Here is a 25,165-nt window from a genome sequence, read left to right on the forward strand (position 1 = left end):
ATGGATGATGAATGAAGATATTAGAAGAATGGAGAGGTTGGCTAGTGTGAGAAGAACTAGAGTAGGTATAAGAGAAAAGCATCAGAGAGCAAGGAAGAAGGAATGAGAGAGACGGAAAGAGAAGAAATTGCAGAAAGTCAAGAGAGTGTGGAAGCAAGGGATAGAGAGATGAGAGATTGGAAACTATAAGAGGCAGGGGTGTCAGTGAGAGATGAATGGATGAATTTGTTCAGAGCATTGTTTGTGGAGATTCGATGATTTGGGGGGGGGTGAAGAGTAGAGTGCTAGAGGAGTGCTTGCCTGGTGCAATGATAGTGTGTGTGTATGGGCAGTGAAGAGAAGTGAAAATGTGAAGGAGATGATAGTAATAATTGGGATGAATGGCCTGAGAGAGATGTGAATCATGTAGCACAAAATATGAGCTTGATGTTAGAGATAGTGCAGCAGAAATGTGTCTGAGGAAAGATAGCATGCTGCCCTAGTATGATATGCAGAGTGGAGGAGAAGAGAAGTAATAACGAATGGGATCATAGTAAGAATATTTAGGAAGAGAGGTCTGGAATGTGTGAATGTGTGGAGTACATTTGAGGATAGAAGAGAGTTATATGTAACAGATGAATTACATTTGAATGCAGAGAGGTGCATGCATTTGGAGAGACTGTTGTTTTCCTGAGCAAGTGAGTGTATTGGGGCAGGGAAACTAGAATTGCATAAGTGGAATGTAACAGGGATGGCCTCATGTGGGAATAGTATGTTAGAAATGAGAGAATGTACACTATATTATAGAGCCAGGTGAAAAGGGGAGTAATAATAGCTATAAAAATAATGGGAAAGCACTGGTTTTTCAATATACAAATGTTGGAGCATTAGAAATAAAGAGAATGAGTTTGTGGCATTGATTGATTTAGCCTCTCCAAAGATTGTAGGTATTATTAATTTAGTTTTACATTATCAGTAAAATTTTGTTAAAGGAGGAGGATCTTCTAACAGAGATAAAAATCGAAGGGTATAGCATGTTTTGGCAGGAGCGAGGATAAACATGGTGGTGGAGTGTTACTCATGATAAGAGATGAATTGTGCACACTCAGGGTGAAGAATCACAGTGGAGATAACACCACTAGCTTTAAAAGTATATGGTGTGAGATAGATGTTTATATGACAAGATATTTAGTGGGATGTTCATACATACCACTGAATAACCGAGTTTTATTAGTTTGACAAGCGAGTGATCATTATGCTGGCCTGGTTGGCTGAGTAGTTAGGACATTCGTTTTCCAGTCAAGAGGCTGTGGGTTTGAGTCCCTCCTGGGGCATGGTTGTTTGTAATTGTCTTCCACCTTCTTCTCACACAAGGATATGTATCCCCCCAATGCCAGACTCTGCAACAAGCCAATTGGGGTCTCTTGAAAAGTTGCAATAAGGAAAAATAGCAGACCCTACATTAAGCAGGATAAAAAATAAATAAATAAAAACATATAAATTTAAAAAAAAAAAAAAAACACTAGAAAGAAGAAGTGAGTGATCATTATGAAGGGCTTCAACTGCAGTGATATAAACTGAGCAGAGGAGCCAGCATGCAGTAATAAGAGAACTAAATTTTTGGATTTCTTGAGGGACAACTGTCTTAGGCAGCATGTGGTGGAGGGAACACAATGTTAGAGTTTTAGGTTTGGTCATAGGATCAGAGGATCTGATTGTGACTGGGATGTCATACTTGCCCTGTTGGTGAGATTGACCATGTAGTCCTGACTTAGAGGATAAATAGGCATGTAGAGGTATCAAAACAGAAAGAATTTATGTTGACTTATAGGGCAAGCAACTATCATAGACTTAGAAACCTGTTTGCAGCAGTGCAGTGGATGAAAGAATTTGAAGGAAGAGGACCATTAGTGATACTTACGAAAAAGTTATTGACAAGCAATGGAAGATTGTATACCTCAAGTGAAAAAGATAAAGGAATTTGCAGTCAAAAGAAATAAAAGGAGAATTGCAGAAGAAAAATGGTCAGCCTGGTTGGCTGAGTGGTTAGCATATCCACTCTCCAGCCAAAATGCTGCATGTTCGAATCCCGCCATGCACATGGATGTTGTGATTGTCTGTAAAAATACTAGGGTGGTGGTGGGCAGTAGATGGCATTGGTGTAGATGATGCGGTTCACTGTAGTTGGTGGATTGAGTGGTGGAGACAGAGAGATATGGAGGTGGGTGCCCTCTCTCAATGAGTCTTTGGATTCCTTGGAGGTGTCATGTAATAATAATAATAAGAGATTATGGAAGACATATAAAGAGAGGTGGAGAGCAGTTGCATGAAAAATATAGGGCTCAGGCTAGGAAAGTGACTAGTATCGTATGTAGAAAAAAATTAGAATATGACAGGAGACTAGTGCTGCAATCCAAGGAGAATCCTAAAGAGTTTTTTCACTATGTGGCAAGTAGGAGGGGAAATGAGAGTATATGGATTACCTTGCTGGATAGAGATAGAAATCAGGTGATCAAAGCAGATGACATAGTTGAACTATTTAATGATCACTTTATTAGAATGTTTCATCCTGGTACAGCAGGCTATATTGCTGGAATCATAATCAATGATGAAATATTAGAAGTGAATGAAGAGCATGTATTTCTAATACTGAGTATGCTAAACATTAATAAGGCATGTATTCCAAATACTGAAAGTTTATTTTTCACTTGGTTAGACTATAATAAATTTAGTTTAATCCTTTATCCAAGTGTGAGCAAACAAAGTTTGCACCTGAAAGTATCTTCAGGACTGGGGTAAGGTGGTACAACAACAGGCAACTAGTTGCAAAGGTGGAGCAAGCTCACAACACTCCTATCTCACTATCCCCCATAATGCAAAACACATCTCCATGCGGATATGTAAAATGTTATGCATTAAGGGGAGAGCCACTACCCAGACTAGTTTCGACCTTTATTGAGGTCTCTTCAGTGGGAGCCAGGCCTGAGTGGAGATACCAGGCAGAAGCATTAGCAAGGTCATCTCTACCTATAGGAGTTGCCAAACAGTGTGCCACCTTTTTATTAAATTACTCTGGATTTAGAGAAAGATGTTGAAAGTTTATTTTTCTTTTGGTTAGACTATAATAAATTTAGTTTAATCCTTTATCCAATTATGAGCAAACAAAGTTTGTGCCTGAAAGTATCTTCAGGACTGGGGTAAGGTGGTACAACACCGGGAAACTCGTTGCAAACGTGGAGCAAGCTCACAACACTCTCTAAATCCAGAGTAATTTAATAAAAAGGTGGCACACCCGTGGGCAACTCCTATAGGTAGAGATGACCTTGCTAATGCTTCTGCCTGGTATCTCCACTCGGGCCTGGCTCCCACTGAAGAGACCTCAATAAAGGTCGAAACTAGTCTGGGTAGCGGCCCTCCCCTTAATTCATAACATTATACATATCCACAAGGAGATGTGTTTTGCATTATAGGAGATACTGAGATAGGAGTGTTGGTAGCTTGCTCCACCTTTGCAACGAGTTGCCCGGTGTTGTACCACCTTACCCCAGTCCTGAAGATACTTTCAGGCACAAACTTTGCTTGCTCACACTGTTAAAGGATTAAACTAAATTTATCCAAATACTGAGTATGCTAAACATTAATAAGGCAGGACTTAGATGGAATTTCACCAGGTGTTTTTTTTTTTTTTTTTTTTTTTTTTTTTTTTTTTTTTTTTATGTGAATGTGCCATGGAACTGGCCATTAGCTTGGCCATTTAATGAAAGTTTTGTAATTATACAGGGTCCTGGGGAATGGAAGAAGTAAGATAGTACCATTGCATAAGGATGGCAGTAAAATGGAGGTATCAAACTATAGATCTGTTTGTATTTCTTCTGTAGTTGTTAAGATTTTGGAGAAATTGGTAAGAGTTCATATACAGAATTGGGTAGATGAGGGCAATATTATTTATGCAGGCCAGCTACATGAATTTGTTAAAGATCACTTTTGTTTTAGTAATCTGGTAACATTTTACAATACAGTAACAAGAGCAATGGATGAGTATAAGGCATACACTGTCATTTCGTTTGGATTGTTCAAAGGAATTTGACAGAGTGCCACATGGCAAGTTGATTTTTAAGTTGCAACATATGGGTTTGGATATCAGATTAATGGATTGGATTGGTGATTAGCTCTGGTAGATATCAGAAAGTTGTATCAGGGAGCACGAAGGTTATAAGTGGAGTTCCACATTGTTCAGCACTGGACCATTGCTGTTCAGTCTTTATGTCAATGATATTGTCAGGGAGATGAGATTCATAAAAAGAATCAGCTGAAATTATAAAGTCCTCTACAAAAAATGAGGGATGATGTTGCATCATGTTTGGTCTTTTTTAATTCATCACGACACACTCTTATCTACCAGTAGGTATACAGCAACCTACAAATGAGCAGTCATTATAATAGCTAATGCATGCACGCTTTCCATTGTTATTCATTTTCAAATATTTCACTAGAGTTATTAACTGTATTACACGTTTTCTAGTTCTCTAATCTATTCATGTAATTATCCTGATGAAGTGAAACAACAGGATTTTTACAAAACTAGTCGAGAAAATAAAATAAAAAATAGTTTATTCTGTGTCATTTATTTTGTGCAAAAAATACCAGAAAACATGTTCCTAGTATGTTCTTTCTCTACAGAAGCCTGTGCAACAAAAACAGTCACCTCCTTCCTGTCTCCTATTCCTTTTTGCTGTGATTCATCTTCTATCATCAGCAGTTCCTCTCCTCAAATGCTGTCTTCTCTATCCTCCCTGAAAAAACTAAACACTTCACATTTTATCCCTGTAATTACATTATCTGCTGTTGGCAAGTCTCACTAATACCTATAACTTTTGACAGGGTTGCACTAACCAATGCTCAAAATTCTTTTCTCTCTCTCTCTCATTCTTAATATTTCTAGCATTAGTATATAGAAACTGTAGCATTCCCTTAGGTCCCCAACCACTTTTACATCCCAAATTTGACTATCCCATTCAATATTGGGTGTGTATGAGAAAAATCCACAAGGAAACACTCGAATATTAAGAGTGGGTAGTGGAATTTAAGTAGCTTGTCTACTCCAGTTATATAATTACTGTACGCCTACAGATGTGAGGCCCTTCGACATTTGTGTGCATGTCAGAAGAAGGAGAATCCATTCCGATAATAGAGTAATCAAGTTGTCTTATAGGATGAGTTGTTTATTATTACATGTCAAAAAATTAACTTTTCTTTTATGAACATTGCAGTTTTTAAAATGGTAACTATTTTGCTTGTATAACAGTTGATAAATTTTACATATAAAGCATGTGATTTCGCATATTGGTGACCAATTCGTGCATACTTTATTTCCTTCTCCCCTTCAGCATGAATTGACTATTCTTGGCAATCTGCCAGACCGAGTTCTATGAACTGTGTGCATACAATAGCTGCTTATAGAGATCAAGTTTTAGTAGATGGTGCAATGTCAAATTTAAATGTTAGAGCTAAAATTAGAGTCTCTGCAGCTCAGTCAGTATAAATAAAGTTCTTTGGTCGGAAAGACCTGATGTGAGGAACCTTTATCTGGTCTCTTTATTAAAAGTGAGTTAACCAGTATCATACAGAGGTGGAGGTTTTTTTCTCCTGGTAGCTTGGGTTTTTCATCCCTCAAAACAGGCACACTGGTCCTGTGAACACACACACACAGATACAGTCATAAAATATACTACAGGAAGGAAGGAAGGCAACGGGAAACCACCTTGCTCATAATCATCTGCCTAGTTTGGTAGCATATAGCTCCCCCACACACACACACCCCACCAGCTTTATGGCTGAGAGAATAGGATAGAATCGGATTCAATATTGCTGCTTGAGAGACTAAATTCCACTATTTTTTTTTTGTCACACTCACATACTTCATAGGTATCTGCACGCGCGCACACACACACATGTTCACCTGCATTCACCATAATTGCTTTAGTTTTTCCTCAACACTGTCACTTAAGCATTCTCAATGAACAAAACTCTCTCTGAACACCTAACTCGAAATCCATTTAAGTGCACTCTATCAGCATTATATAAATCTTTCATCCATCAAATTCAGACTATAGGTCCACAAGCTGTACATTTCTTCTGCATAACCCTTGTAACACATAGCATATTGTCTTGGACTACCAGAAAACTAAAGCTTACCGGATCACTAATAACACCAGTAGGATGAAATTTGATTTGGTTTTTAAACTCTGCTACAGTATTTTGTTTCTTAGTAATTTCAAATGAATTCAACACACTGTCATGCTTTGTAAATTGAAATATACCAAATATAATTGTCAGTAAATTATTAAAGAATAATTATATTAGAAAAGTTAATAAATATCCTTAGTGGAGTCATATGTTGCTTCCAGGTGTCCAAAAGGAACAACTGGAAAACGATGTGAAATAAGTACAAGCTGTCATAATTTTTGTTTTAATCATGCAACTTGTATTCCACCATTAAGTGATGATCAGAAACCATCTTGCAAGTAAGTTTATTTCTTCAATATTTTATCCTGAGAGTTAGTAGTGATTATTAATACAAATGCAAATAAGAATGTTTATTAACTCTGATTTAATTTAAACAATAAAAAAGTAAAATGTATTAAATTTTAACAGGTTTTATATTGGATTTCAACATTTTGAATAATGATGAACAGTTGTCTTACATGCCACACATAGCATTATGAATTATGACCACTTGCCTGAACCATCACTTATAATAGTTTGTACCTGCCATGCCATTGATTCCACTAATGTTTAACAATGTCGATGTAGATTTGCTTTTTGCAGCATATTCCAGGTATTCATTTCAGTTGAGATCCTGAATTTGCTAATCATTCAGAACAATAGAAGTCATCCATGTGCTTCTTGAACTACACATACCGGCCACTGAATTAGAAACCTATTTAATACTGCAGAAATCACTGGTTTCTGTAGAGGCATTCGACTGCCAATAACAATCCTCTTCAATTCCCTGCACACAGTTTGGTGAGATATGGGTAGGAAACAGCTTTCAATAAATGTTTTGGTCAGTTACTGCACACAGAAAGTTCTGTTTGTCCATACAAGTCTTCTCAGACTAACTGGCTTAGGATCACAGTTACTCCTCTTACACAAGCAATGTGGGTTATTTTTCTACTGATTAAGCACCTGGGATATCCCACCTTTTGAGAAACCAGCCAGCTCTGCTGTTTTAAAAATTGTGGCTCCAGCCAAACGAGCACCCACAATAAGCCCTTTGTCGAATTCCTAAAGATGCTTTATTTTTCACATTGTGATTAACACTATTAATGATTACTGACCCGCCGCATTCTTAAATAGTTGTCTAGAGCAGGTGGTGATGCACCAAATATCTTGCATACACACTGTGTAAGTGATTTTTATGTACACCTGCATAAAGGTTTCTAATTTAGTGGCTGGTATATATAGTTTCTTCCTGTGTGGACCTGAACATGGCAATTTATTTTCCTGGAAGACTCTCTCATAGGAACACATTCAATATGGTAGCATGTACATAGTCTATTATGAATTATTGGCAGACCATAATGATTATTTGCTGGTTAGGATGCAAGAGGAGATCCCAATTCTGATCAGCAAAACATACCTCATACCTTGATACAACTTCTACCAGCCTGAACAGTAAACAACTTTGCATGTGAGATCTATAAACTCATATTGTTAATGCCATATGTATAAATGTCCCATGATGCAACGGGAACCTCAACTTGTCAGATCTACTCACCTTTATCCATGCTTTCTAGTGTCTGCCCAGCATGCTGATGACACCACACAGCTACTTTCATCAAAAGCAGTATCAGCAGCTTATGCAACGACCTTTGCTGAGAAGAGGGTATCTTGTGAGCCTTCATCACTGAAAATCCAAGTATGCAAGAAAATGTAGTATACATCTTATATTTCACCTCGTGTAATGGAGAAAAATTATCTGTTAATTAGCCCACATAAGACTTTGCTCACCACAAGCATCCACTTTATCTGATTAGTTCATTACTAGGAAGCATAATCTTTAACATGTTTCCTGCCAACTACGAGTATACTCGTAGTTGGTATATGAGCCTCACAAGCCAACTACGAATATACTCGTATGTCGATTACTGGCCTCCCATGCCAAGCATGAGTTAACCCATAGTATAAGCACCTTAATTTGGACACTTGGCTTGTGAGTAAAGCGGAGAGCACGTCTGGGGGCTTGGTAGAAGGAAAATAATTTCAGCAAAAGTATAGTATATTATATATGAGCCTCCTCACAAGCCAACTATGAATATACTCGTATTTCGATTACCGACCTCCTATGCCAATATTTATGTGCTATGAGATTACTCGTAGTTGGCGTAGAAAACAAAATTCTGTCTGATAAGCCAGCTACAAGATTACTTGTTGCTGACCTTGAAGAAGTGAAAGTGCTTGGTGTGCGGTAACAAACTATGCCCGAGGAGCATGGCAGCAAAAGTGTTAAAGGTACCTGTGGCATAATATTAAATAACAAAATTACACCATAACCACAGTAATACTCTTTAATGAACGTGCAGATATTTCATACCGAAAATAACAGTGCATTATCATCATCAGTGTGTAGAAACAAGCAAATCAAATAACAGGAATACAAGGCACATAACTATCAGTTTACCAATTCAAAACAGTTGCCATGAGCTAGAAATTAATATTAATAAATAATATTAAAACTATTTTTGATGTTTACATAAAATGAGAATCTCCCAAACTTTGGGGAAGAGAGAGACAATCATTCTGATTTAGGTTAGGCCGATGTAAAAGGGCTTCATTTCTTTCGAAAGGCATTTATATTTAAAACTGTTTCTATAAAGAAAATGAGCTTCATTCCACCAGTTACTGTGTTTAGTGTCAATACTACTCTTCCAGACCAGACTTTTGAGGTTTCACATATTAAATATAGTACTGATGTTCATTAATTCTTTTTTCCACAATACAGTTTGTCTGCCCAAAGTATGTCAGATTTCATTAGAAATCTGATAAACACCAGCTAAAGATAGAGGTGATGGTTTGTCTTTTGTAGATGGTAACAGATGAAACATTTTTTTGATAGGAAAATATGTGGCAATAAAATGATACTTCTAAATTCTACCAATAGGTTCAGAGATACCAGAAATATAAGAGATTGCAATCCTGCATTCTGTTGAAGAATCTTTAGGGGTTGGAACATAGGAGTCATTAACCTGCTGGATTTGATGAGGATTGTAACTATTTAATTTCATTCTAGTTTTCATAGTGAGAAGTTCTTGCTGTAAGCTTGAGGGAGATGAGCACACATTATGTGCTCTGTTAATTAAAGACTTGATAACACTAGTTTTTTGAGAGGTGTGGTGAGCAGACTTTTGATGAATGTATCTGCCAGTAAAGATAGGTTTTTGATAAATGCTGGTTGACAAAGTACCGGAGGCTGTGCGAGTAAGAAGGATGTCCAAAAATGGTAAACTACCAGCATTTTCTTTTTTCCATGATGAATTAAATGCATGGATGAAGGTGTAGGAAAGTGGTAAGTTTGTTTTCAGAATGAGACTAAACAGCAAAAACGTCTTCTACATAATGATACTAAAGAGAGGGATGGAGATGAATGGATGAGAACAAGGTAGCTTCCAAACGGTTCAAAAAATAGCTTGCCAAAAGTGGAGACAGAGGGCTACCAATGGAAGTACCTTCAACCTGTCTATAGATCTTGTTTTTCCTGCTGAAATATCCTGATCATATAACAAGTTCAAAAGTCTTCATATCAGGTGGGAAATCATCATGTAGTAAACTAATAGTGTCAGATAACGGAGTGTTGGTAGATACAGAAACAATGTCAAAGCTGACTAACATATCCAACTTTTGCATTTGAATATTCTTGATTTTTTTGAGAAAATATGGGGAATTCTTGATAAATGATCAGGATTGTCCAGTATGGGCAGTTAATAAACATAAAAGAAATTTAGCAATTCTTATAGATGGGAAAGTCAGTACAGTTCACAATCGGTCTTGCTGGACAACCTTGTTTATGAATTTTGAGAAGCCATATAAACAGTGAGTCCTAAAATGGGTGCGTAAGTTATACAAAGTATTTTGATCCCAGTTAACAACTTCATCAAGGAGCTTATTTAAGTGTTAAACTATTTAAGCTCATATTCTCCATCAAAGCAGTTTTAAATATGAATGCCTTTTCAAAGAAAGTTGTTAACCAATTTTGCATCGACCTAACCTAAATTGGAATGATTGTCTCTCTCCCCCAAAAGTTTGGGAGATTCTCATTTTATGTAAACATCAAAAATAGTTTTAACATTATTTATTAATATTAATAGTAATTTCTAGCTCACTACAGCCATTTTTAATTGGTAAACCTATTGTTGTATTCCTGTTCTTGGATTTGCTTGTTTCTACACACTGATGATGTACTGTTATTTTCAGTATAAAATATCTGTACTTTCATTAAAGTGTATTACTGTGGTTATGGTGTAATTTTGTTCTTTATAGTTATCCACAGGTACCTTTAAAGGATTAGACATATTATCCTTCATAGAGGAGAATTCGCTAAACTAACAAGCAATTTAGGGAAATTATAGGTTTTACAAGGTAAGCTTCATGCTTGGATTGCCTTTCTCAAAAAATGTAATGATTCAAAAGTTATTCCTATGTTTGCTAGAGAGACTATTCAGTCGCCTAGAGCTCCTCATGCAGTTTATATTTGTGCAAATTTTTCTTTGATACAGAACCAACTTAAACCAGCTAACAAAGATTTAGATCTTGAAAGAAGGATTTCAGCTACTCTGGATGACAAATTACTGGATATCACTCTGCATGTTTCTAAAAATTCTTTAACCAGCTCTTATGAAAGACATTCATACAGACTGATGCAAAAATATGAATCATTATCAGTTAAGCGTAAGTTGGTCAGATTTACATGGTGGTAAGGCTCTTCATCTCAAATGACAAGTATGCCAACCAGAGCATACACATTCATCAGACATACCAGACCAGGAATAAAAGGTTTGGGTATAATTTCATCAGATTTAACTTCAAAGACCTGCACAGTGTAGCATTTTTTGCCTGCGTGCAAGCATAAGCTATGATAGCAGTGTCATTCCTGCCCACCAAAGTTTGATAACCTATAGCACATTAATAGACTAAGGGAATCCAGGAATCCTGTTCTAGAGATAAAACATGGAACTTTTTTTTTCTAGTCACTTCAGGCATCCATGCAACTGTAGGAACTGAATCTGTAGCCTGTTGATTGACAAATGTAGATGTAATCCACTTGGTTAAACAAACTAGTGAATTTCAAACTGCATTGTTAGCATATTTAAAAATTTGGGGTAAATGAGGTTGGAATAATATACAGATAACTCCTGATATACACAAGGGTTCTGTTCTTCAGAATCTCCATGTAAAATGGAAAGCTTTACAATCTGGGTGGTCACTTGCAGATTGCAAATGTTGTGACTTGTTTATTTTTACCTGTAGTAAATTTTTTTCACAGGTTGGCATGAAATTATATTCTTGTTTAATTCATATTTTATTCCTTTTTTTTTTGTTATTGTTGTTGTTGTTTGTTTTTTTCTTTAATATGGCTCCTGTATACAAAATTATAATATAACCTGTGGTTTATTGGTAGGCTAATATGAATCATTTTTTTTAATATTGTTTATTATTTATTTATTCATTTATTTATTTATTTATTTTAAATACTATGGAAGTGCTACTCTAGACACTAAACATGGCACCTCTTCAAACCATGTCAGGCCTCTGATAGTAGAGCGATCATTTCACTGTGCAGTAAACTTAATCTCATACCTAAAGACAAAGACATTCAAAAAATTCATACTCATGGCAGGATTTGAACTCTCAACTTGACGATGCTAGATTGGAGTGAGCAATAAGAAACATATCTGATACAGAATCTCTGCATGTTGACTTGAACCAATTAATTTTATGGTCAAATGTTAATGAGTATCAGTTTCATGTTTTTAAGTGTAACATGTGTATTTTGAGCTGATGACATTGTAAGCAGGCTGTTATATTATTATTATTATTATATAGGCAATTCCATAAGGCTCATCAAGAGAGGCCCTAAGCATCATGCCAAGCACTATCTCAACATTTACAAAGTATCTATCATACTTTGCTTTGAACTCATTCACAGTCATGGGAACAAGTTCAAACAGAGTCCACAACAGACTCTGGCAACCCATTCCACTCATTCACCACCCTTCAAGCAAAAAATCTAGTCTTGACACTCTTGCTCAATTTCCAAGGATGGCCCCCTAATTCTCCCATCACCACCAGACCTGTTCTGAAAAATTTCCTAATTTTAATGGTAATTCCACTCCCATCTTAATGATAATTTGCTGGAAGTAGTCAATGAAGCTAGAGAAGACTTAGAGACTATAGCAGAGAGGGAGTTAAGTGTACACCTTGTTACTAAGATGATTACAGCATTGCTTCAGATAACTGCAAGGTAAAGAGAACACTAACCTGTAAGAAAAAAAAAGGATGTTATTCTCTAATTTTACAAGGGCTTTGACAAGACTATGTATAACTATTGTGCCCAGTTATTATGACCTTTGTTCTATGAAGATAGGGTGACAATTAAAAAGATCCATTAATGGGTAACTAAGATGATAACTGACATATGGAACTATGCTTTGAGGAAAGATTGAAGAAATGTTGTCTTCAAATCTGAGAGGAAATGTGATAGAATTATACAAGTTAGTAAGGATCTTAAAATATAGATACAAGTAAGATTTTGCAGCTTATATCAGGTGGTGAGGGGATGAGGATAGAACTCGGTGTCATCCCTGGAAACAAACTAAGGATATGATTAGTTGTTGAAAGTTTTTCCATTTGGTTATACTATAAATTAAAGATACCAAGAAATTATATGCAGATAACCCTCGTATAACGTGGTATACGAGGGTTATCTGCAATGTTTTGATTCAATGTGGTACTTATACAACGCAGTTTTGATAAAAATACGATCTACAAATCGTGTTTTTATCGAAACACGATTTGTAGATATAAGTAGCGAATTTATATTAGGGGAAATACCCTTTAGCACACATGTACATCAGTTGTTTACTATATAAAGTGTTTATTGTTGAAAGTTGTCTTCATTTTCTGCCAGGAAAGCACATTAAAAATCTTTAATCATTAAAAGTGCTTTATCTGAAGCTGAGCACTTTATTTTCTGTTGAGTTTCATACAATATGTAATGCTTTTTTTATGTAAAAAGTTTTTTTTTTTATAGTAATGGCCACTTATAGGGCTTTTGCAAAATAATTAAAAACAAAATTAGTGAATTAATTGATGGAGAAATAGATTTAAATTATTAGGAACTGGTACAATTAATAGATGACATCGAACCAGATGGTGAGGAAAGTTGTGCTAAAAATTCTGATTGTGATGAATCCATTAAAGAATTCAGTTTTAAAGAAATTAGCAGAAGGATTGGACTTAGCAAGAAAGTTAGGAAGTTATTTTACGGATAATAATCATTCAATGGAGTGCTCCGTAAAATTTACAAGACAATTGGATATTTGTTTAGCTCCATATTATGAACTTAATAAAAAATTGCAGACTAGTAGTAAGCAAGGTCTTATTACTGACTTCTTCATAACTAAACCAGCAAAAGTATGCAATGAGAATTATACAAATGATGTCCAAGAGATTTCAAGGGATGATGACTTACAGCCACTCGTAAATAAAGAATATCTACAAAATGTTCATTTTGAAGACATTGATGATGATTAAATTATGCACTTTATTTTATTTTGGGTAAAACATTTATGCATTATGGGCAATGAAGTTTATGTACAATTTGTATTTTTATAAGTTTATACTATGTATTTTGTTTCATAGTTTATATGTTTTCTTAACTTACACGAATTATCTGAATTAAATAAAAATATTTTTTGTTGGATATGTCATTGTTGTTTATATAATTAAAAAAAAAATTTTTCGGAACATAACCCTACCTTTTCTATGTGATCTGAGTCTCACATAACGTGATTTATATAACATCCAATCAATATATAACACGTCATTTATGTGGAACCTAATATCCGCGTTATACAAGGGTTACCTGTACTTGGTTTCCTTTATCCAAGTGTAAGCAAACAAAGTTTGTGCCTGAAGTATTTTCAGGACTGGGGCAACTCGTGGTAAAGGTGGTATGACTTCACATCGCTTGCCTTAGTATCCCATAATGCAAAGCACATCTCCTTGCAGACATGTATAATGCTATGCATTATGGATAGGGTCACTACCCACACCGGTTTCGACCTTTATTGAGGTCTCATCAGTGGGAGCCAAACCTAGAGGTGATACCAAGGTTGAGGTAATGCTGAAGTGATATTTTCATACACGAGTTGCCAAAAGGTGTCACACCTTATTATTAAAATTCTGTGGATTAGAGATAGTTGTTGAAAGTTTTTTGCTGAATTCTTATTCAGTTTTTGCAACAGTCTAATACCTCGTCCTCATATTCTAGCTTGCCTCCTCGTGGTGCACCCTGGGTCATGCTAAAGAGCTGGAGCAACTGGCGGCCAGACCATTGTGCAATCTCCTGACCATACCTACACATGGAAACTCAAAACTTTCACAACGGTTCTTCTTCAAACTAAACTTCTACGAGAAAAAAACGTCGATCTACTTCTCATTCAAGAATCACATATCGAAAAACTGAAGATCAAGTTAAATCTAGAGCAATAATCCCTGGCTACGACATTCTTGGGATTACTTACAGTCGTAGCTACGGCAACATAACATATGTCCGAAATGGTATTGAGAATGCTGTGCTGATATCTTCTTCGACTGATGACGAAATCCATAAGATCACTGTTAAAATAGCGGACATTATGATTGTGAATGTATATAAACCACCTGCAACTGTTTGGCCAAATGATGTTCTACAGACATACTCCCACCCAATGGTGTACTCTGGGGACTTCAACAGTCATCATACTTCTTGGAAATACGATCGGAATGATCAAAACGGGGAAATATTAGCTGAATGGGCTGATCAACACCGTCTTCACTTGGTTTTTGATGCCAAGGAAAAAGGCACCTTTAAATCAAGAGCCTGGAATAAGGAACATAACCCAGATTTGACATTCGTCTCCACTGATAGTCAAAATCAGTCTCTACAGACTTTCAGACATATTCTTGAGGTTTTTCCAAATAGCCAGCACTGTCCCATCTTTATGGAATTAGGAGCCTAAATTCCAGTGATAACATCATTTCCTAGACCAAGATGGAATTTCCAAAAAGCCGACTGGGAAAACTTCACTGCGGATCTAGATGCACGCCTTAGAAGAATTCCTCCAACTTACAAAAACTATACACGGTTCACTGGAGTAGTTATTGCGGTGGCAAAAATACACATTCCTCGAGGCTACCGAAAAGAATATGTGCCTGGATGGACCAGTGAAAGCGAATCCCTGTATCGGGAATTCCTTGAAAGTAAAGATCCTGAGATAGGAGAAGAACTGCTCCATAGTCTCAACGCTGCTCGTAGGGAAAAGTGGATTCAAATAACTGAAAACATAGATTTCAAACACTCTAGTAGAAGAGCCTGGTCGCTACTTAAAAAGCTTGGTTCAAGCCCCCTCTGTACCAAAGAAATATCCTCTTGTCAATCCGAATCAGATAGCTGCTCATATTGTTTTGCTTTCTAGAGCTCTGATAGATAAAGAACATACTAAAGAGGTAAAACGCAAACTAAATGCTATGAAGTCTGTAACTCAAAAGAATCAACAATTCTCTTTGCCTTTTTCCCGTGAGGAAATATCCTCAGCGTTTCAAAATATCAAAATGGGGAAGGCTCCTGGATTTGACAATGTTCATAATGAATTCCTGATGCACTGTGGACCTTATGCAAGATCATGGCTGGCTAAGTTCTTTAACGATATACTTGAAAGTGGCTGCGTTGAATATATATGCGAGACTAATATTGAATAGGATCAGTGATAAAATTTTGGAACGTGTTCCAACAGAACAAACAGAGTTCAGAAGAGATCACAGCTGCACAGATCAAGTTCTCAGCTTAACAACCTACATTGAAGCAGGATTTCAAGCATGCCTAAAGATTACTGCAGTCTTTATTGACTTAACAGCGGCTTACAATACTGTTTGGAGGGAGGGACTCATATATAAATTTCTTAAGGTCATCCCATGTAAAATATTGGGTCATCTCCTAAACAACTTACTGTGTGATCGATATTTCAGGGTAGTCATCGGAGGAAGCATCAGTAAACAGAGAGTGCTTATGAAAAAGCACCACTGCTTTTTAGCCTTTACATCACAGATATTCCTGAAACAGCCAGCAGGAAGTTTGCTTATGCAGATGATCTAGCTTTGGCGATCAGCCACAAATCTATCAAAAGAACTGAAGAAATATTGACAAATGATCTGTCGGTTTTATGGCAGTTCTACAAAAAATGGAGATTAACACCAAATTCTGGTGAAACCAAATGTTCTTGCTTTCACCTGAACAATAGTCTTGTAAAAAGTTTATTTTTCACTAGGTTAGACTATGATAAATTTAGTTTAATCCTTTATCCCAGTGAGAGCAAACAAAGTTTGCACCTGAAAATATCTTCAGGACTGAATATAGTGTTGTACTATCTTACCTGGGTAAGTAGTACAACACCAGGCAACTCGTAGCAAAGGTGGAGCAAACTACCAACTCTCCTAGCCCAGTATTTCCCATAATGCAAAACACATCTCCTTGTGGATATGTATACTGTTATGCATTAAGGGATTGGCCACTATCCAGACTAGTTTCGACCTTTATTGAGGTCTCTTCAGTGGGAGCCAGGCCCAGAGTTGGAGGTACCAGGCAGAAGCAGTAGCAAGGTCATCTTTACCTATAGGAGTTGCCAAAAGGTTTGCCATCTTTTTTTTTATTAAATTACTCTGGATTTAGAGAAAGATGTTGAAAGTTTATTTTTCACTAGGTTAGACTATGATAAATTTAGTTTAATCCTTTATCCCAATGAGAGCAAACAAAGTTTGCACCTGAAAATATCTTCAGGACTGAATATAGTGTTGTACTATCTTTCCTGGGTAAGTAGTACAACACCAGGCAACTCGTAGCAAAGGTGGAGCAAACTACCAACACTCCTAACTCAGGTAAGATAGTACAACACTATATTCAGTCCTGAAGATATTTTCAGGACTGAATATAGTGCACAAACTTTGTTTGCTCTCACTGCGATAAAGGATTAAACTAAATTTATCATAATAGTCTTGTAAATCAAAAACCAGAGATATATGCTGATGAAACATTAATTTCATTTAATCCGATACCTAAATATCTGAGAATAACTCTGGATAGAACTCTGACATATAAACAGCATATGATTAATATCGCTGCTAAAGTTCGCACCAGAAATAACATAGTTCAGAAGCTTTGTGGTACTATATGGGGCTCAAGTGCCACAACTCTGCGGTGCACTGCAATGGGCCTAGTTTACAGTGCAGCAGAGTATGGTGCTCCTGTCTGGCTCAATAGTTACCATGTCAATAAACTAGATACTCAACTTAACTCTACTCTGCATTTAATAACAGGTTGCATTAGGAGTACACCCTTACAATGGCTTCCCACTTTGAGCCATATTGCTCCTCCGGAACTGCGACGACAGGAAGCCTAGCTTCATGAATATAAAAGAATTTTAAATAACCAAAATCTCCTAATACATGAGTTTATTCCAGATGCTTTATCCAATAGACTAAAATCCAAAAGACCTGCCATAAAAACCGCCCGTAATCTTCTTAGCCAGAATGACAGTATGGTGAGTAGGTGAAATGTACTGTGGTCCCAAGCACTATCACCCAAAGTTCACAATCACATAAACATCTTCCAAAAACCATCTGAATTTGACCTGCCCAGGAATATATGGATGATGATTAACAGGATTTGTACAGGCCATGGTGTATGTGGAGACTTACTTTCAACGTGGGGTAAGATACCAAATCCCCACTATCCCTGTGGAGCCGAGACCCAAACCATTTACCATATAGTACAGGAATGCAAGCTGACAGCATATCTGGGTGACTTTAAGGACATCTTTGACCTATCCCCAGAGGCAATCAACTGGATCAAAAACCTAAATGTTAAAATATGACTGATCTTCTGTCTGATGCTTGTCATAAATTTCATATTTGTATTTGCCTGAATGTAGACTTTTTTTTTTTAATCATATATGTGTATCTTATCTATACTCATGTGTATTATATCTTATTGTCTTTTAACCATGTGTACAAGCCATACGATAAATAAATAAATACCTGAGTTTCTTCATCCAGTGAAGAGGTAGCAGTGAGCTGAATGTTGTGTACACCAGGTTGATAGCTTTTAACTGAATGGGCACTCATTAGTTGAACAACCTCTTCTGCATCTGTTACCTTCACTCCATCTGCATTTAGAAGAGTTATTCTTTCATATTCATTCTTTCTTTTACTTGCAGCACATCAATAGAATTCTTATGGGTTGTCTTTAGCATGCATAACAAGTTTCTTTTCATACTCAGATTTTGTTTTCCAAGTTGTGAATATTCTAGTCTTCTGCTTATAATTTTCATAATGGACATCATACTTATGCACACGGTATTCCTTCCCCATCAACCTTTTCTTACAAATCTCTTGCTTAATAAGAATACTCATCCATTTGACTCCTATCCTATTTATTCTTCGAACTCTCGGGACATCTGATATCCCATCATTTAAGTATTGTTTAAATGTTCCATGCACTGTTAATATTCTTCCCATCCAGCAACCGATTCCATTCCACTGAATTTAGTATACTCCTCAGTTGATCATAATTTCTTGCTTTGTAGTTTAGCATGTAACCTTTTCTGAATGGAACATTCATAAACATAGTCACTTCCCAAGTGAGTACTGTATGATTACTGTCACCAACTGGAAGCAGAATAGTTAAGTCTTTAACTGATATGCCTTCTGACACTATAATCATATCTAACACTCTATGACCGCGAGTTCCTTCTGTCACATGCTGCCTGAGGAAGTTTTCCCCACAACTGTCAATAAATTAATTTTCATTCTTCTCATGAGATTGTACTACTACCCAATTAATATTTGGATAATTAAAGTCTCCCATTATGATTACTCTTTTCACGCTCATCTTTTCTATTTGGTGATGCATTTCTTCATCACTAGCAACTGATTCACCAAGTCTGTAACAACACCCCACCATGTAATTAATCTTATTAGATTCCACCTCACACCAGATGGCTTCAAACTCACTGCAGTCATAGGTCTCAACTCTAACTGGATTCAAGTCATCCAATATCATTAGCAGCACATTAGTATCCTCTCTGTCCTTCCTAAAAATACTGTACCTTTACACTCAATACCAGTTAGTATGTCTGATTCTGATAGCCAGCTCTCACTAATGCCTACAATCTGAGATCCCAACATACTGACCAAGGCAACAAACTATATCCCTTTGTTTCTGATACTCCTAGCATTTGTGTACAAACATAACAATCTACCTGTATGTTCTTTTGTATACTGCAGTCTGCATGACACAGTTGGACAACTTGCAGATCTCTGTTCTTCTCTAGTGCCTTATACATGTAGACATCTTTGCACACATTTGAGCAAAGATGCCCGAACTTTACGAACACAAGGTCGAAATCATTTTCTCCTCTTCAACATTTCCATGATAAAGCCCATTCCAATCATTAACACAGTTATATAACATTGTCGCTCTTACACTCACATTCTTACCATTTCTCCCCCCTTTATAATTTAGTTTCCCTGACTCTCTTTTTTAGGTCTCATAGTAGTTATTAGTATTTAGTTTTTCAAGATTTAAGATGCTTCCTTACTATTAGCAATGACTGCTAGGTACAATTATCCTGTGGTAATTGATTGCATTGCCTTACATTCATTGCTCTGGTTGATGTCAGTGACATGGTGATAAAGATCAGGTATGCAGTGGTTGCAAATATTTCATATGCAAGATACATATTAAATACTTGCATCTTTTTTTTTTTTTTATGTTCACATAATGCATATCAAATAATGGCACCTTGTGTTCTTGCCTGATTAAAATACAGCAATCCCTTGATTAATGCACCTAATGTGTTCTTTAAAATGTGTTAATCAAAAATGCACTAATCAAATATAATAACATATGGGAAAAAGTTTATTTCATTCCTCAAATTTCTTTTTTGACTCTTAATTTTTTTTTTAATAAAAGAATTAGAGTATGTCTCAGCACCTAGTTAAACGAAAAACATGAAGCTGAAAGACAACAAAACATATTCAGAATATAAATTTATTATTCTACTTCTTAACAAAGTATTGATCTAACGTAGTTTGGCTGGCATTTTGCTTTTTTTTTTCATACAACTGATGGTATGGCTCTATTGTCTCTTCTACCCTTCTGCAAATTTTACTGCTTCTCTCTTCATCAGGGTTAGCCTCTAAGCATTGCTGCTTAAAAACTTTGATTGTACAAAAAATATTTTCAAATTGTTTCTGTGAAATCTCTTTTGACTGACTGTCACCGGTTAAATTTTCTTCATATTCTTCAGGATCTTCCCACTGTACATCTAAATTTAGCAGGTCGGGATCACTCAATTCCTTAGAATGAGATTTAATTAACTCTTGGATGTATCATTGTCAATCTCATCAAAACCCAGTTCATGTCCAATGTTGTCATTTTTATCAAGAATATTATCCTGTGATTTAGTTAAGTCTAAAATCATTTGCAAAATGTGGAAGAATATGCTTCCAAATGGCTATCATATTGCTAGCAGTAATTTTGTTCGACTTTGCGACTTTATAACCAGGCTGAGATATCTTTGATTTGTACAGAAAAGTCTTGGAAGGCATTTGCTTCCAAAAAAGACTAGTTTCATCAACACTAAATATTTATTGGCCACAATATTCCCCTTATTTTGCAATTTTCTTCATAATCTCTGGATAATTTGCGGCCGCCTCCTTATCTGCACTTGCAGCTTCGCCTGTGATTTGAACATTATGTAAGCTATTTCTCTTTTTGAAATGCTCAAACCACCCAGCACTAGCATGGAAATCTTATTCTTTTCCATCATTGATAACCCTTTCTTTCAAGGTTGCAAAGAAACTTAATACTTTTGATTTAATAAGGTCAGTGCTTAGTGGGATCAGTTTTTGGTTACAATCTTTGATCTATATAGAAAGAAGTTTCTCTAATTCAGTCATTATAATACTTTGACTTAGAGTGGTCTGCATGCATGATGAACTTGAAGCATCCTTTTGTATTCAGCAGCTTTGCTTAAAATTGCTCTTATAGTTGATTCACTGATTTTGTGTTCTTGTCCTATCTTTGCTCTGGACTCGTCTTGTTCATTTTCTTTATTATTTCAAGTTTTTCTTCTAATGAGATTGCTTTTCGCATCTTTTTCACACTTCCAAGTTTTTGCTCACTAATTCTTTTACTCATTGATTAAAGGTTAGGAAAATACTTTAAAATAAAAAAGTAAGGAAAACAATTGCAAAGGAGGAACGAGATGTTATCAGCAAAATGCTATGTAATTAGCAGACGACATAAATTTTGGAGGTAAATTTGGAACATGGTGTACATAGAAATAGTGTAGTATGCCATTAAAAAATAACTTATAACTTTGTAAAATGTTTTAAATCGGTAACTAAATTATTTCATCCTGGTGAGTGATTTTTTACAATAGTTAGCCATAAAAAATATATATACATAGAAAATTTTTCAAATCTGTAACATTTATTTTTAAGATGTATATAGCCACACTAATTGAATTTTAGAGACGTATTAATTGTATTGGGGTATAGAAAAAAAAAATGACACACTAATTGAAAGTGCACTAATTGTAGACCCTTTAATCGAGGGATTGCTGTACTTCTTGTTTCCCCAATATAAAATTTCGACAGATGCAGCTGATTTATTGAATAAAGAGGAACATGTTTGGGTGGAGGATGATGAATACACAAAAAATGGAAAATCTGTTTTAGGTGGAAGACATTTTGACAATTATGGAAATACTCATGTTGTACTCATCTTATAAAATTATCAATTTGATAGTTATTAATTTGATACATTCCCAAAATGATTTGCTTTTTCTGTTTTAATTATTAATTTGATTTATTATTTGTAATTAATTTCAGCTGTCCAGATGGATTTGGAGGACTTAGGTGTGAAACTAACATTGCAGTTATTTCAGCTATGGCTGAACCACAGTCTGAAACCCATCCTGGCTGTAAGTGACTTTGATTATACATGTTATTTTATAAATAACAATAATAGTGGTGGTCTCATAGATATCTCTGATATCTTTCTAAGCAGTTGTTCTCATTTCCACAAATCCAATACACGTTCAATACCATACCTATGATATGGTATTATAAACAAGCACTTGAGTAAAATCCAGAAATCCAAGTATATTGTTGACCTTCTTGTAGTTAAAACACTTACAAGCAACTCATCCTAAATGCCCCAATGATTGTCAGACCATTCCTTGAATTCAGTCACTGCTGTCCTAACATTTATATCCTGTGATTTGCCTCCTCCATATGGGACACCTGTTCAGTGGAGGGGATCTTCTACTCATAATGTTGGCCCTTTTCAGTTTTTCTGTACTTTTCTTACCATATTCTTTGCTCTATTTCACCTGACTCTTTTTTGCTTGCCTATTTTCCAGACTGTTTTCCATTACTAGGATCAACATCCTTCCAATGTGTTTTCCATATGATGCAGCCTGTAGACATCCAAAAATGAGATCCTGATGGTGTGCTTGCACTGCTTTGGCTCTTCTTCAACAAGACAGATGTTCTTTATTGGCCTAGCTAAGAAAAATCAGTTGCAATCCTGGTATAGCATAATTCTTCCAAGCACATTTATCATTTGCTGAATAGTGAGTACCCATGTGTGGCTCTGTGGCAAGTGGGACTCTCTGTTATTGAACCAAAAAAATCCCCTTGAATGTAAATCCTTAATTCTCATATTTTTCAGTCATTCACAAAGGCTCCAATGTAAAATACTGTAGATAGATCAGATAAATAGAAAATGTCTGACAGATGAAAAGATTTGAACAGTCCTCCCAAAATGGTTAGACTACATTCTAGTGATATTTTAATGGAAAGCCAACAGTAACTCAAATAAGTTACTGAGAGCAGCATTCATAGGGAAGAATACCAACTACAATAACACTCCATGAAACACTGCTATTCTAGAGGTGTGATATCAATATCTCTATGATAGTACAGATGAGATATATTTAAAATGTAAAGATCAAGGACTGGCAGCCATGTGTCACATTGTGACATGTAGGGATAGTGGTAGTCTTGTTCCAACAAGGAATATTATCCTTACTTTTGACACACCTGACCTCCAACATCATCTATATATGCAAGTTATCTTGGCCATCCTGTTAGGTTCTATGTCCCTAATCTATTTCAATGCTTTAAATGTCAAAAATACTAGCATGTCCAAATTGCTTTTGTGGTGTGCCTGAAATGAAAGAGTATCATTAAAAAAAAAAAAAAATTCATATGTGTCAACTTTGAAGAAGATGATCCATCTTACTTTTTACAGCATTGCAAAGGTGGAAGGATGAAAAAGAGATACATAATATCAAGATTGAACAGAAAATCTCATATCAGGATGCAAAGAGGAAGTTTGTCACTGCGACACTGTCCTAATATCCTCATATGCTGTGATCAGAGTTAACAAAATATCAAAAGGAACACAAATCAATATTTTATCCCACCCTCTTGTAATTTTGGCTTATCTGATTGTTATGATTATGAGTACTTCTCTTTGGAACACATTAGCTGAATGAATTATTATGGTATCACTCCTTTATCGATTGCTGATAAAGTGGGCGATAATGATGTTGAAAAACAGAGTGAAATTAAGGTGGTGAACAAGTGTGTGTAACTGAGAATAAAATAACAAGCATGAATAATAGTGAAAAATGGATGCAAGATTTGAAAGCTGAGTTGGTGAAGATGAGGCAGATGCAGAGTGAAATGAAGAGAATTGGAAATATGTATGGAAAAGTGAAAAGAAGAAAACAAATGATGTCTGCATGTAAACGGTAATAAAAGACCAGTGAGTGGCATTGTATGGTGATTTGATTATTAGAGGTGTGATAAATGAGAAAATGCACAAGGTTTGTTTTTCTGGAGATAAAATGAATAGAGTGATTGAGGTACTGGATATGAAAAGTAAGTTAACAAAGGAGTTGGTAGTTGTAGTAAGAAAAATGACTTGACTAGGAACAAGGAGAATGTAAGATTGGATATCAGGAGGATTGTTGAGAAGGGAAAAAAAATAATAGTGTGATAGGAAAGGTAGTCAGTGTGTTGCCCAGGTATAACAGTGATGATATGAGGTGGATAGCAAGAATTATGAATGATATGTTTGCAGAAATATGTGAAGAGAAAGGAGCATTAATGTATTGAATGAGTTTTGAAGGGAAAAAATTGAACTCTATAAGAGAAATGGACTGCATTTGAATGGTTTTGGTATGAGAGCTCAGAGAATAAATCTGAGCAAGTAAGAAGCAATGTGAAAGAGCAAGAGAGCAAGGAAGGAGAGATTGAAGTAATGCTTATGAATGAAGAAGTGGTAGCATCACTATAGAGAATTAGAAAACAAGTGTGCAAGACAAACAGGAAAACAGGTAGACTCCTGGTGAACAAGGGAGCACAGCGTGAGAAAGATCACCTTTAGAATCAAATCTCCAACAGTGTAAGACTGGATATAGCTTGTGTCCTCTCCAAAGCAAGACTACCAAAAACCAACATATCCAATAAGGAATATAAAGCTCTGCAGGAAATGAGGAATAATAAAGAAATAGTTATCACCAAAGTGGATAAGGGAAATGCAACTGTAGTACTTAACCAAAAGGATTACACAGGTTAGCTTAATGCTCTTCTATTAGATCAGGCTACTTACCTCCCTGTCAAATACAATCCCACCAACTCACAAATCAGAAAAATTCACAGGCTCCTTAAGAAAGTCACTTCTTAGCCTGTAGAAGTTACTAACAGATTAAAACCGTTTAACTCTATACCCTCCACCCCCGTATTTATGGACTCCCAAAAATACATAAAGAAAATGTGCCATTACGTTCCA

At 35.9% G+C, this 25,165-nt stretch overlaps 1 protein-coding gene across 1 annotated transcript in view; it reads left to right on the top strand.

Annotated features, from left to right (window-relative positions):
* The window catches only part of LRP1 (LDL receptor protein 1), a 1,646,373-nt gene that overhangs the window by 1,556,096 nt on the left and 65,112 nt on the right, over nucleotides 1–25,165 (top strand). The window contains exons 86-87 of the mRNA XM_090402369.1: nucleotides 6,387–6,503; nucleotides 22,192–22,283. Of these exons, the coding sequence (XP_090258495.1) occupies nucleotides 6,387–6,503; nucleotides 22,192–22,283 (209 nt within the window). The remainder of the gene's footprint in view (nucleotides 1–6,386; nucleotides 6,504–22,191; nucleotides 22,284–25,165) is intronic.

This window comes from Typopeltis vanoorti, chromosome 2 (assembly GCF_054136105.1).
Source record: "Typopeltis vanoorti isolate ZY-2024b chromosome 2, IOZ_Tvanoo_1.0, whole genome shotgun sequence".
NCBI classification, from domain to species: Eukaryota; Metazoa; Arthropoda; class Arachnida; order Uropygi; family Thelyphonidae; genus Typopeltis; species Typopeltis vanoorti.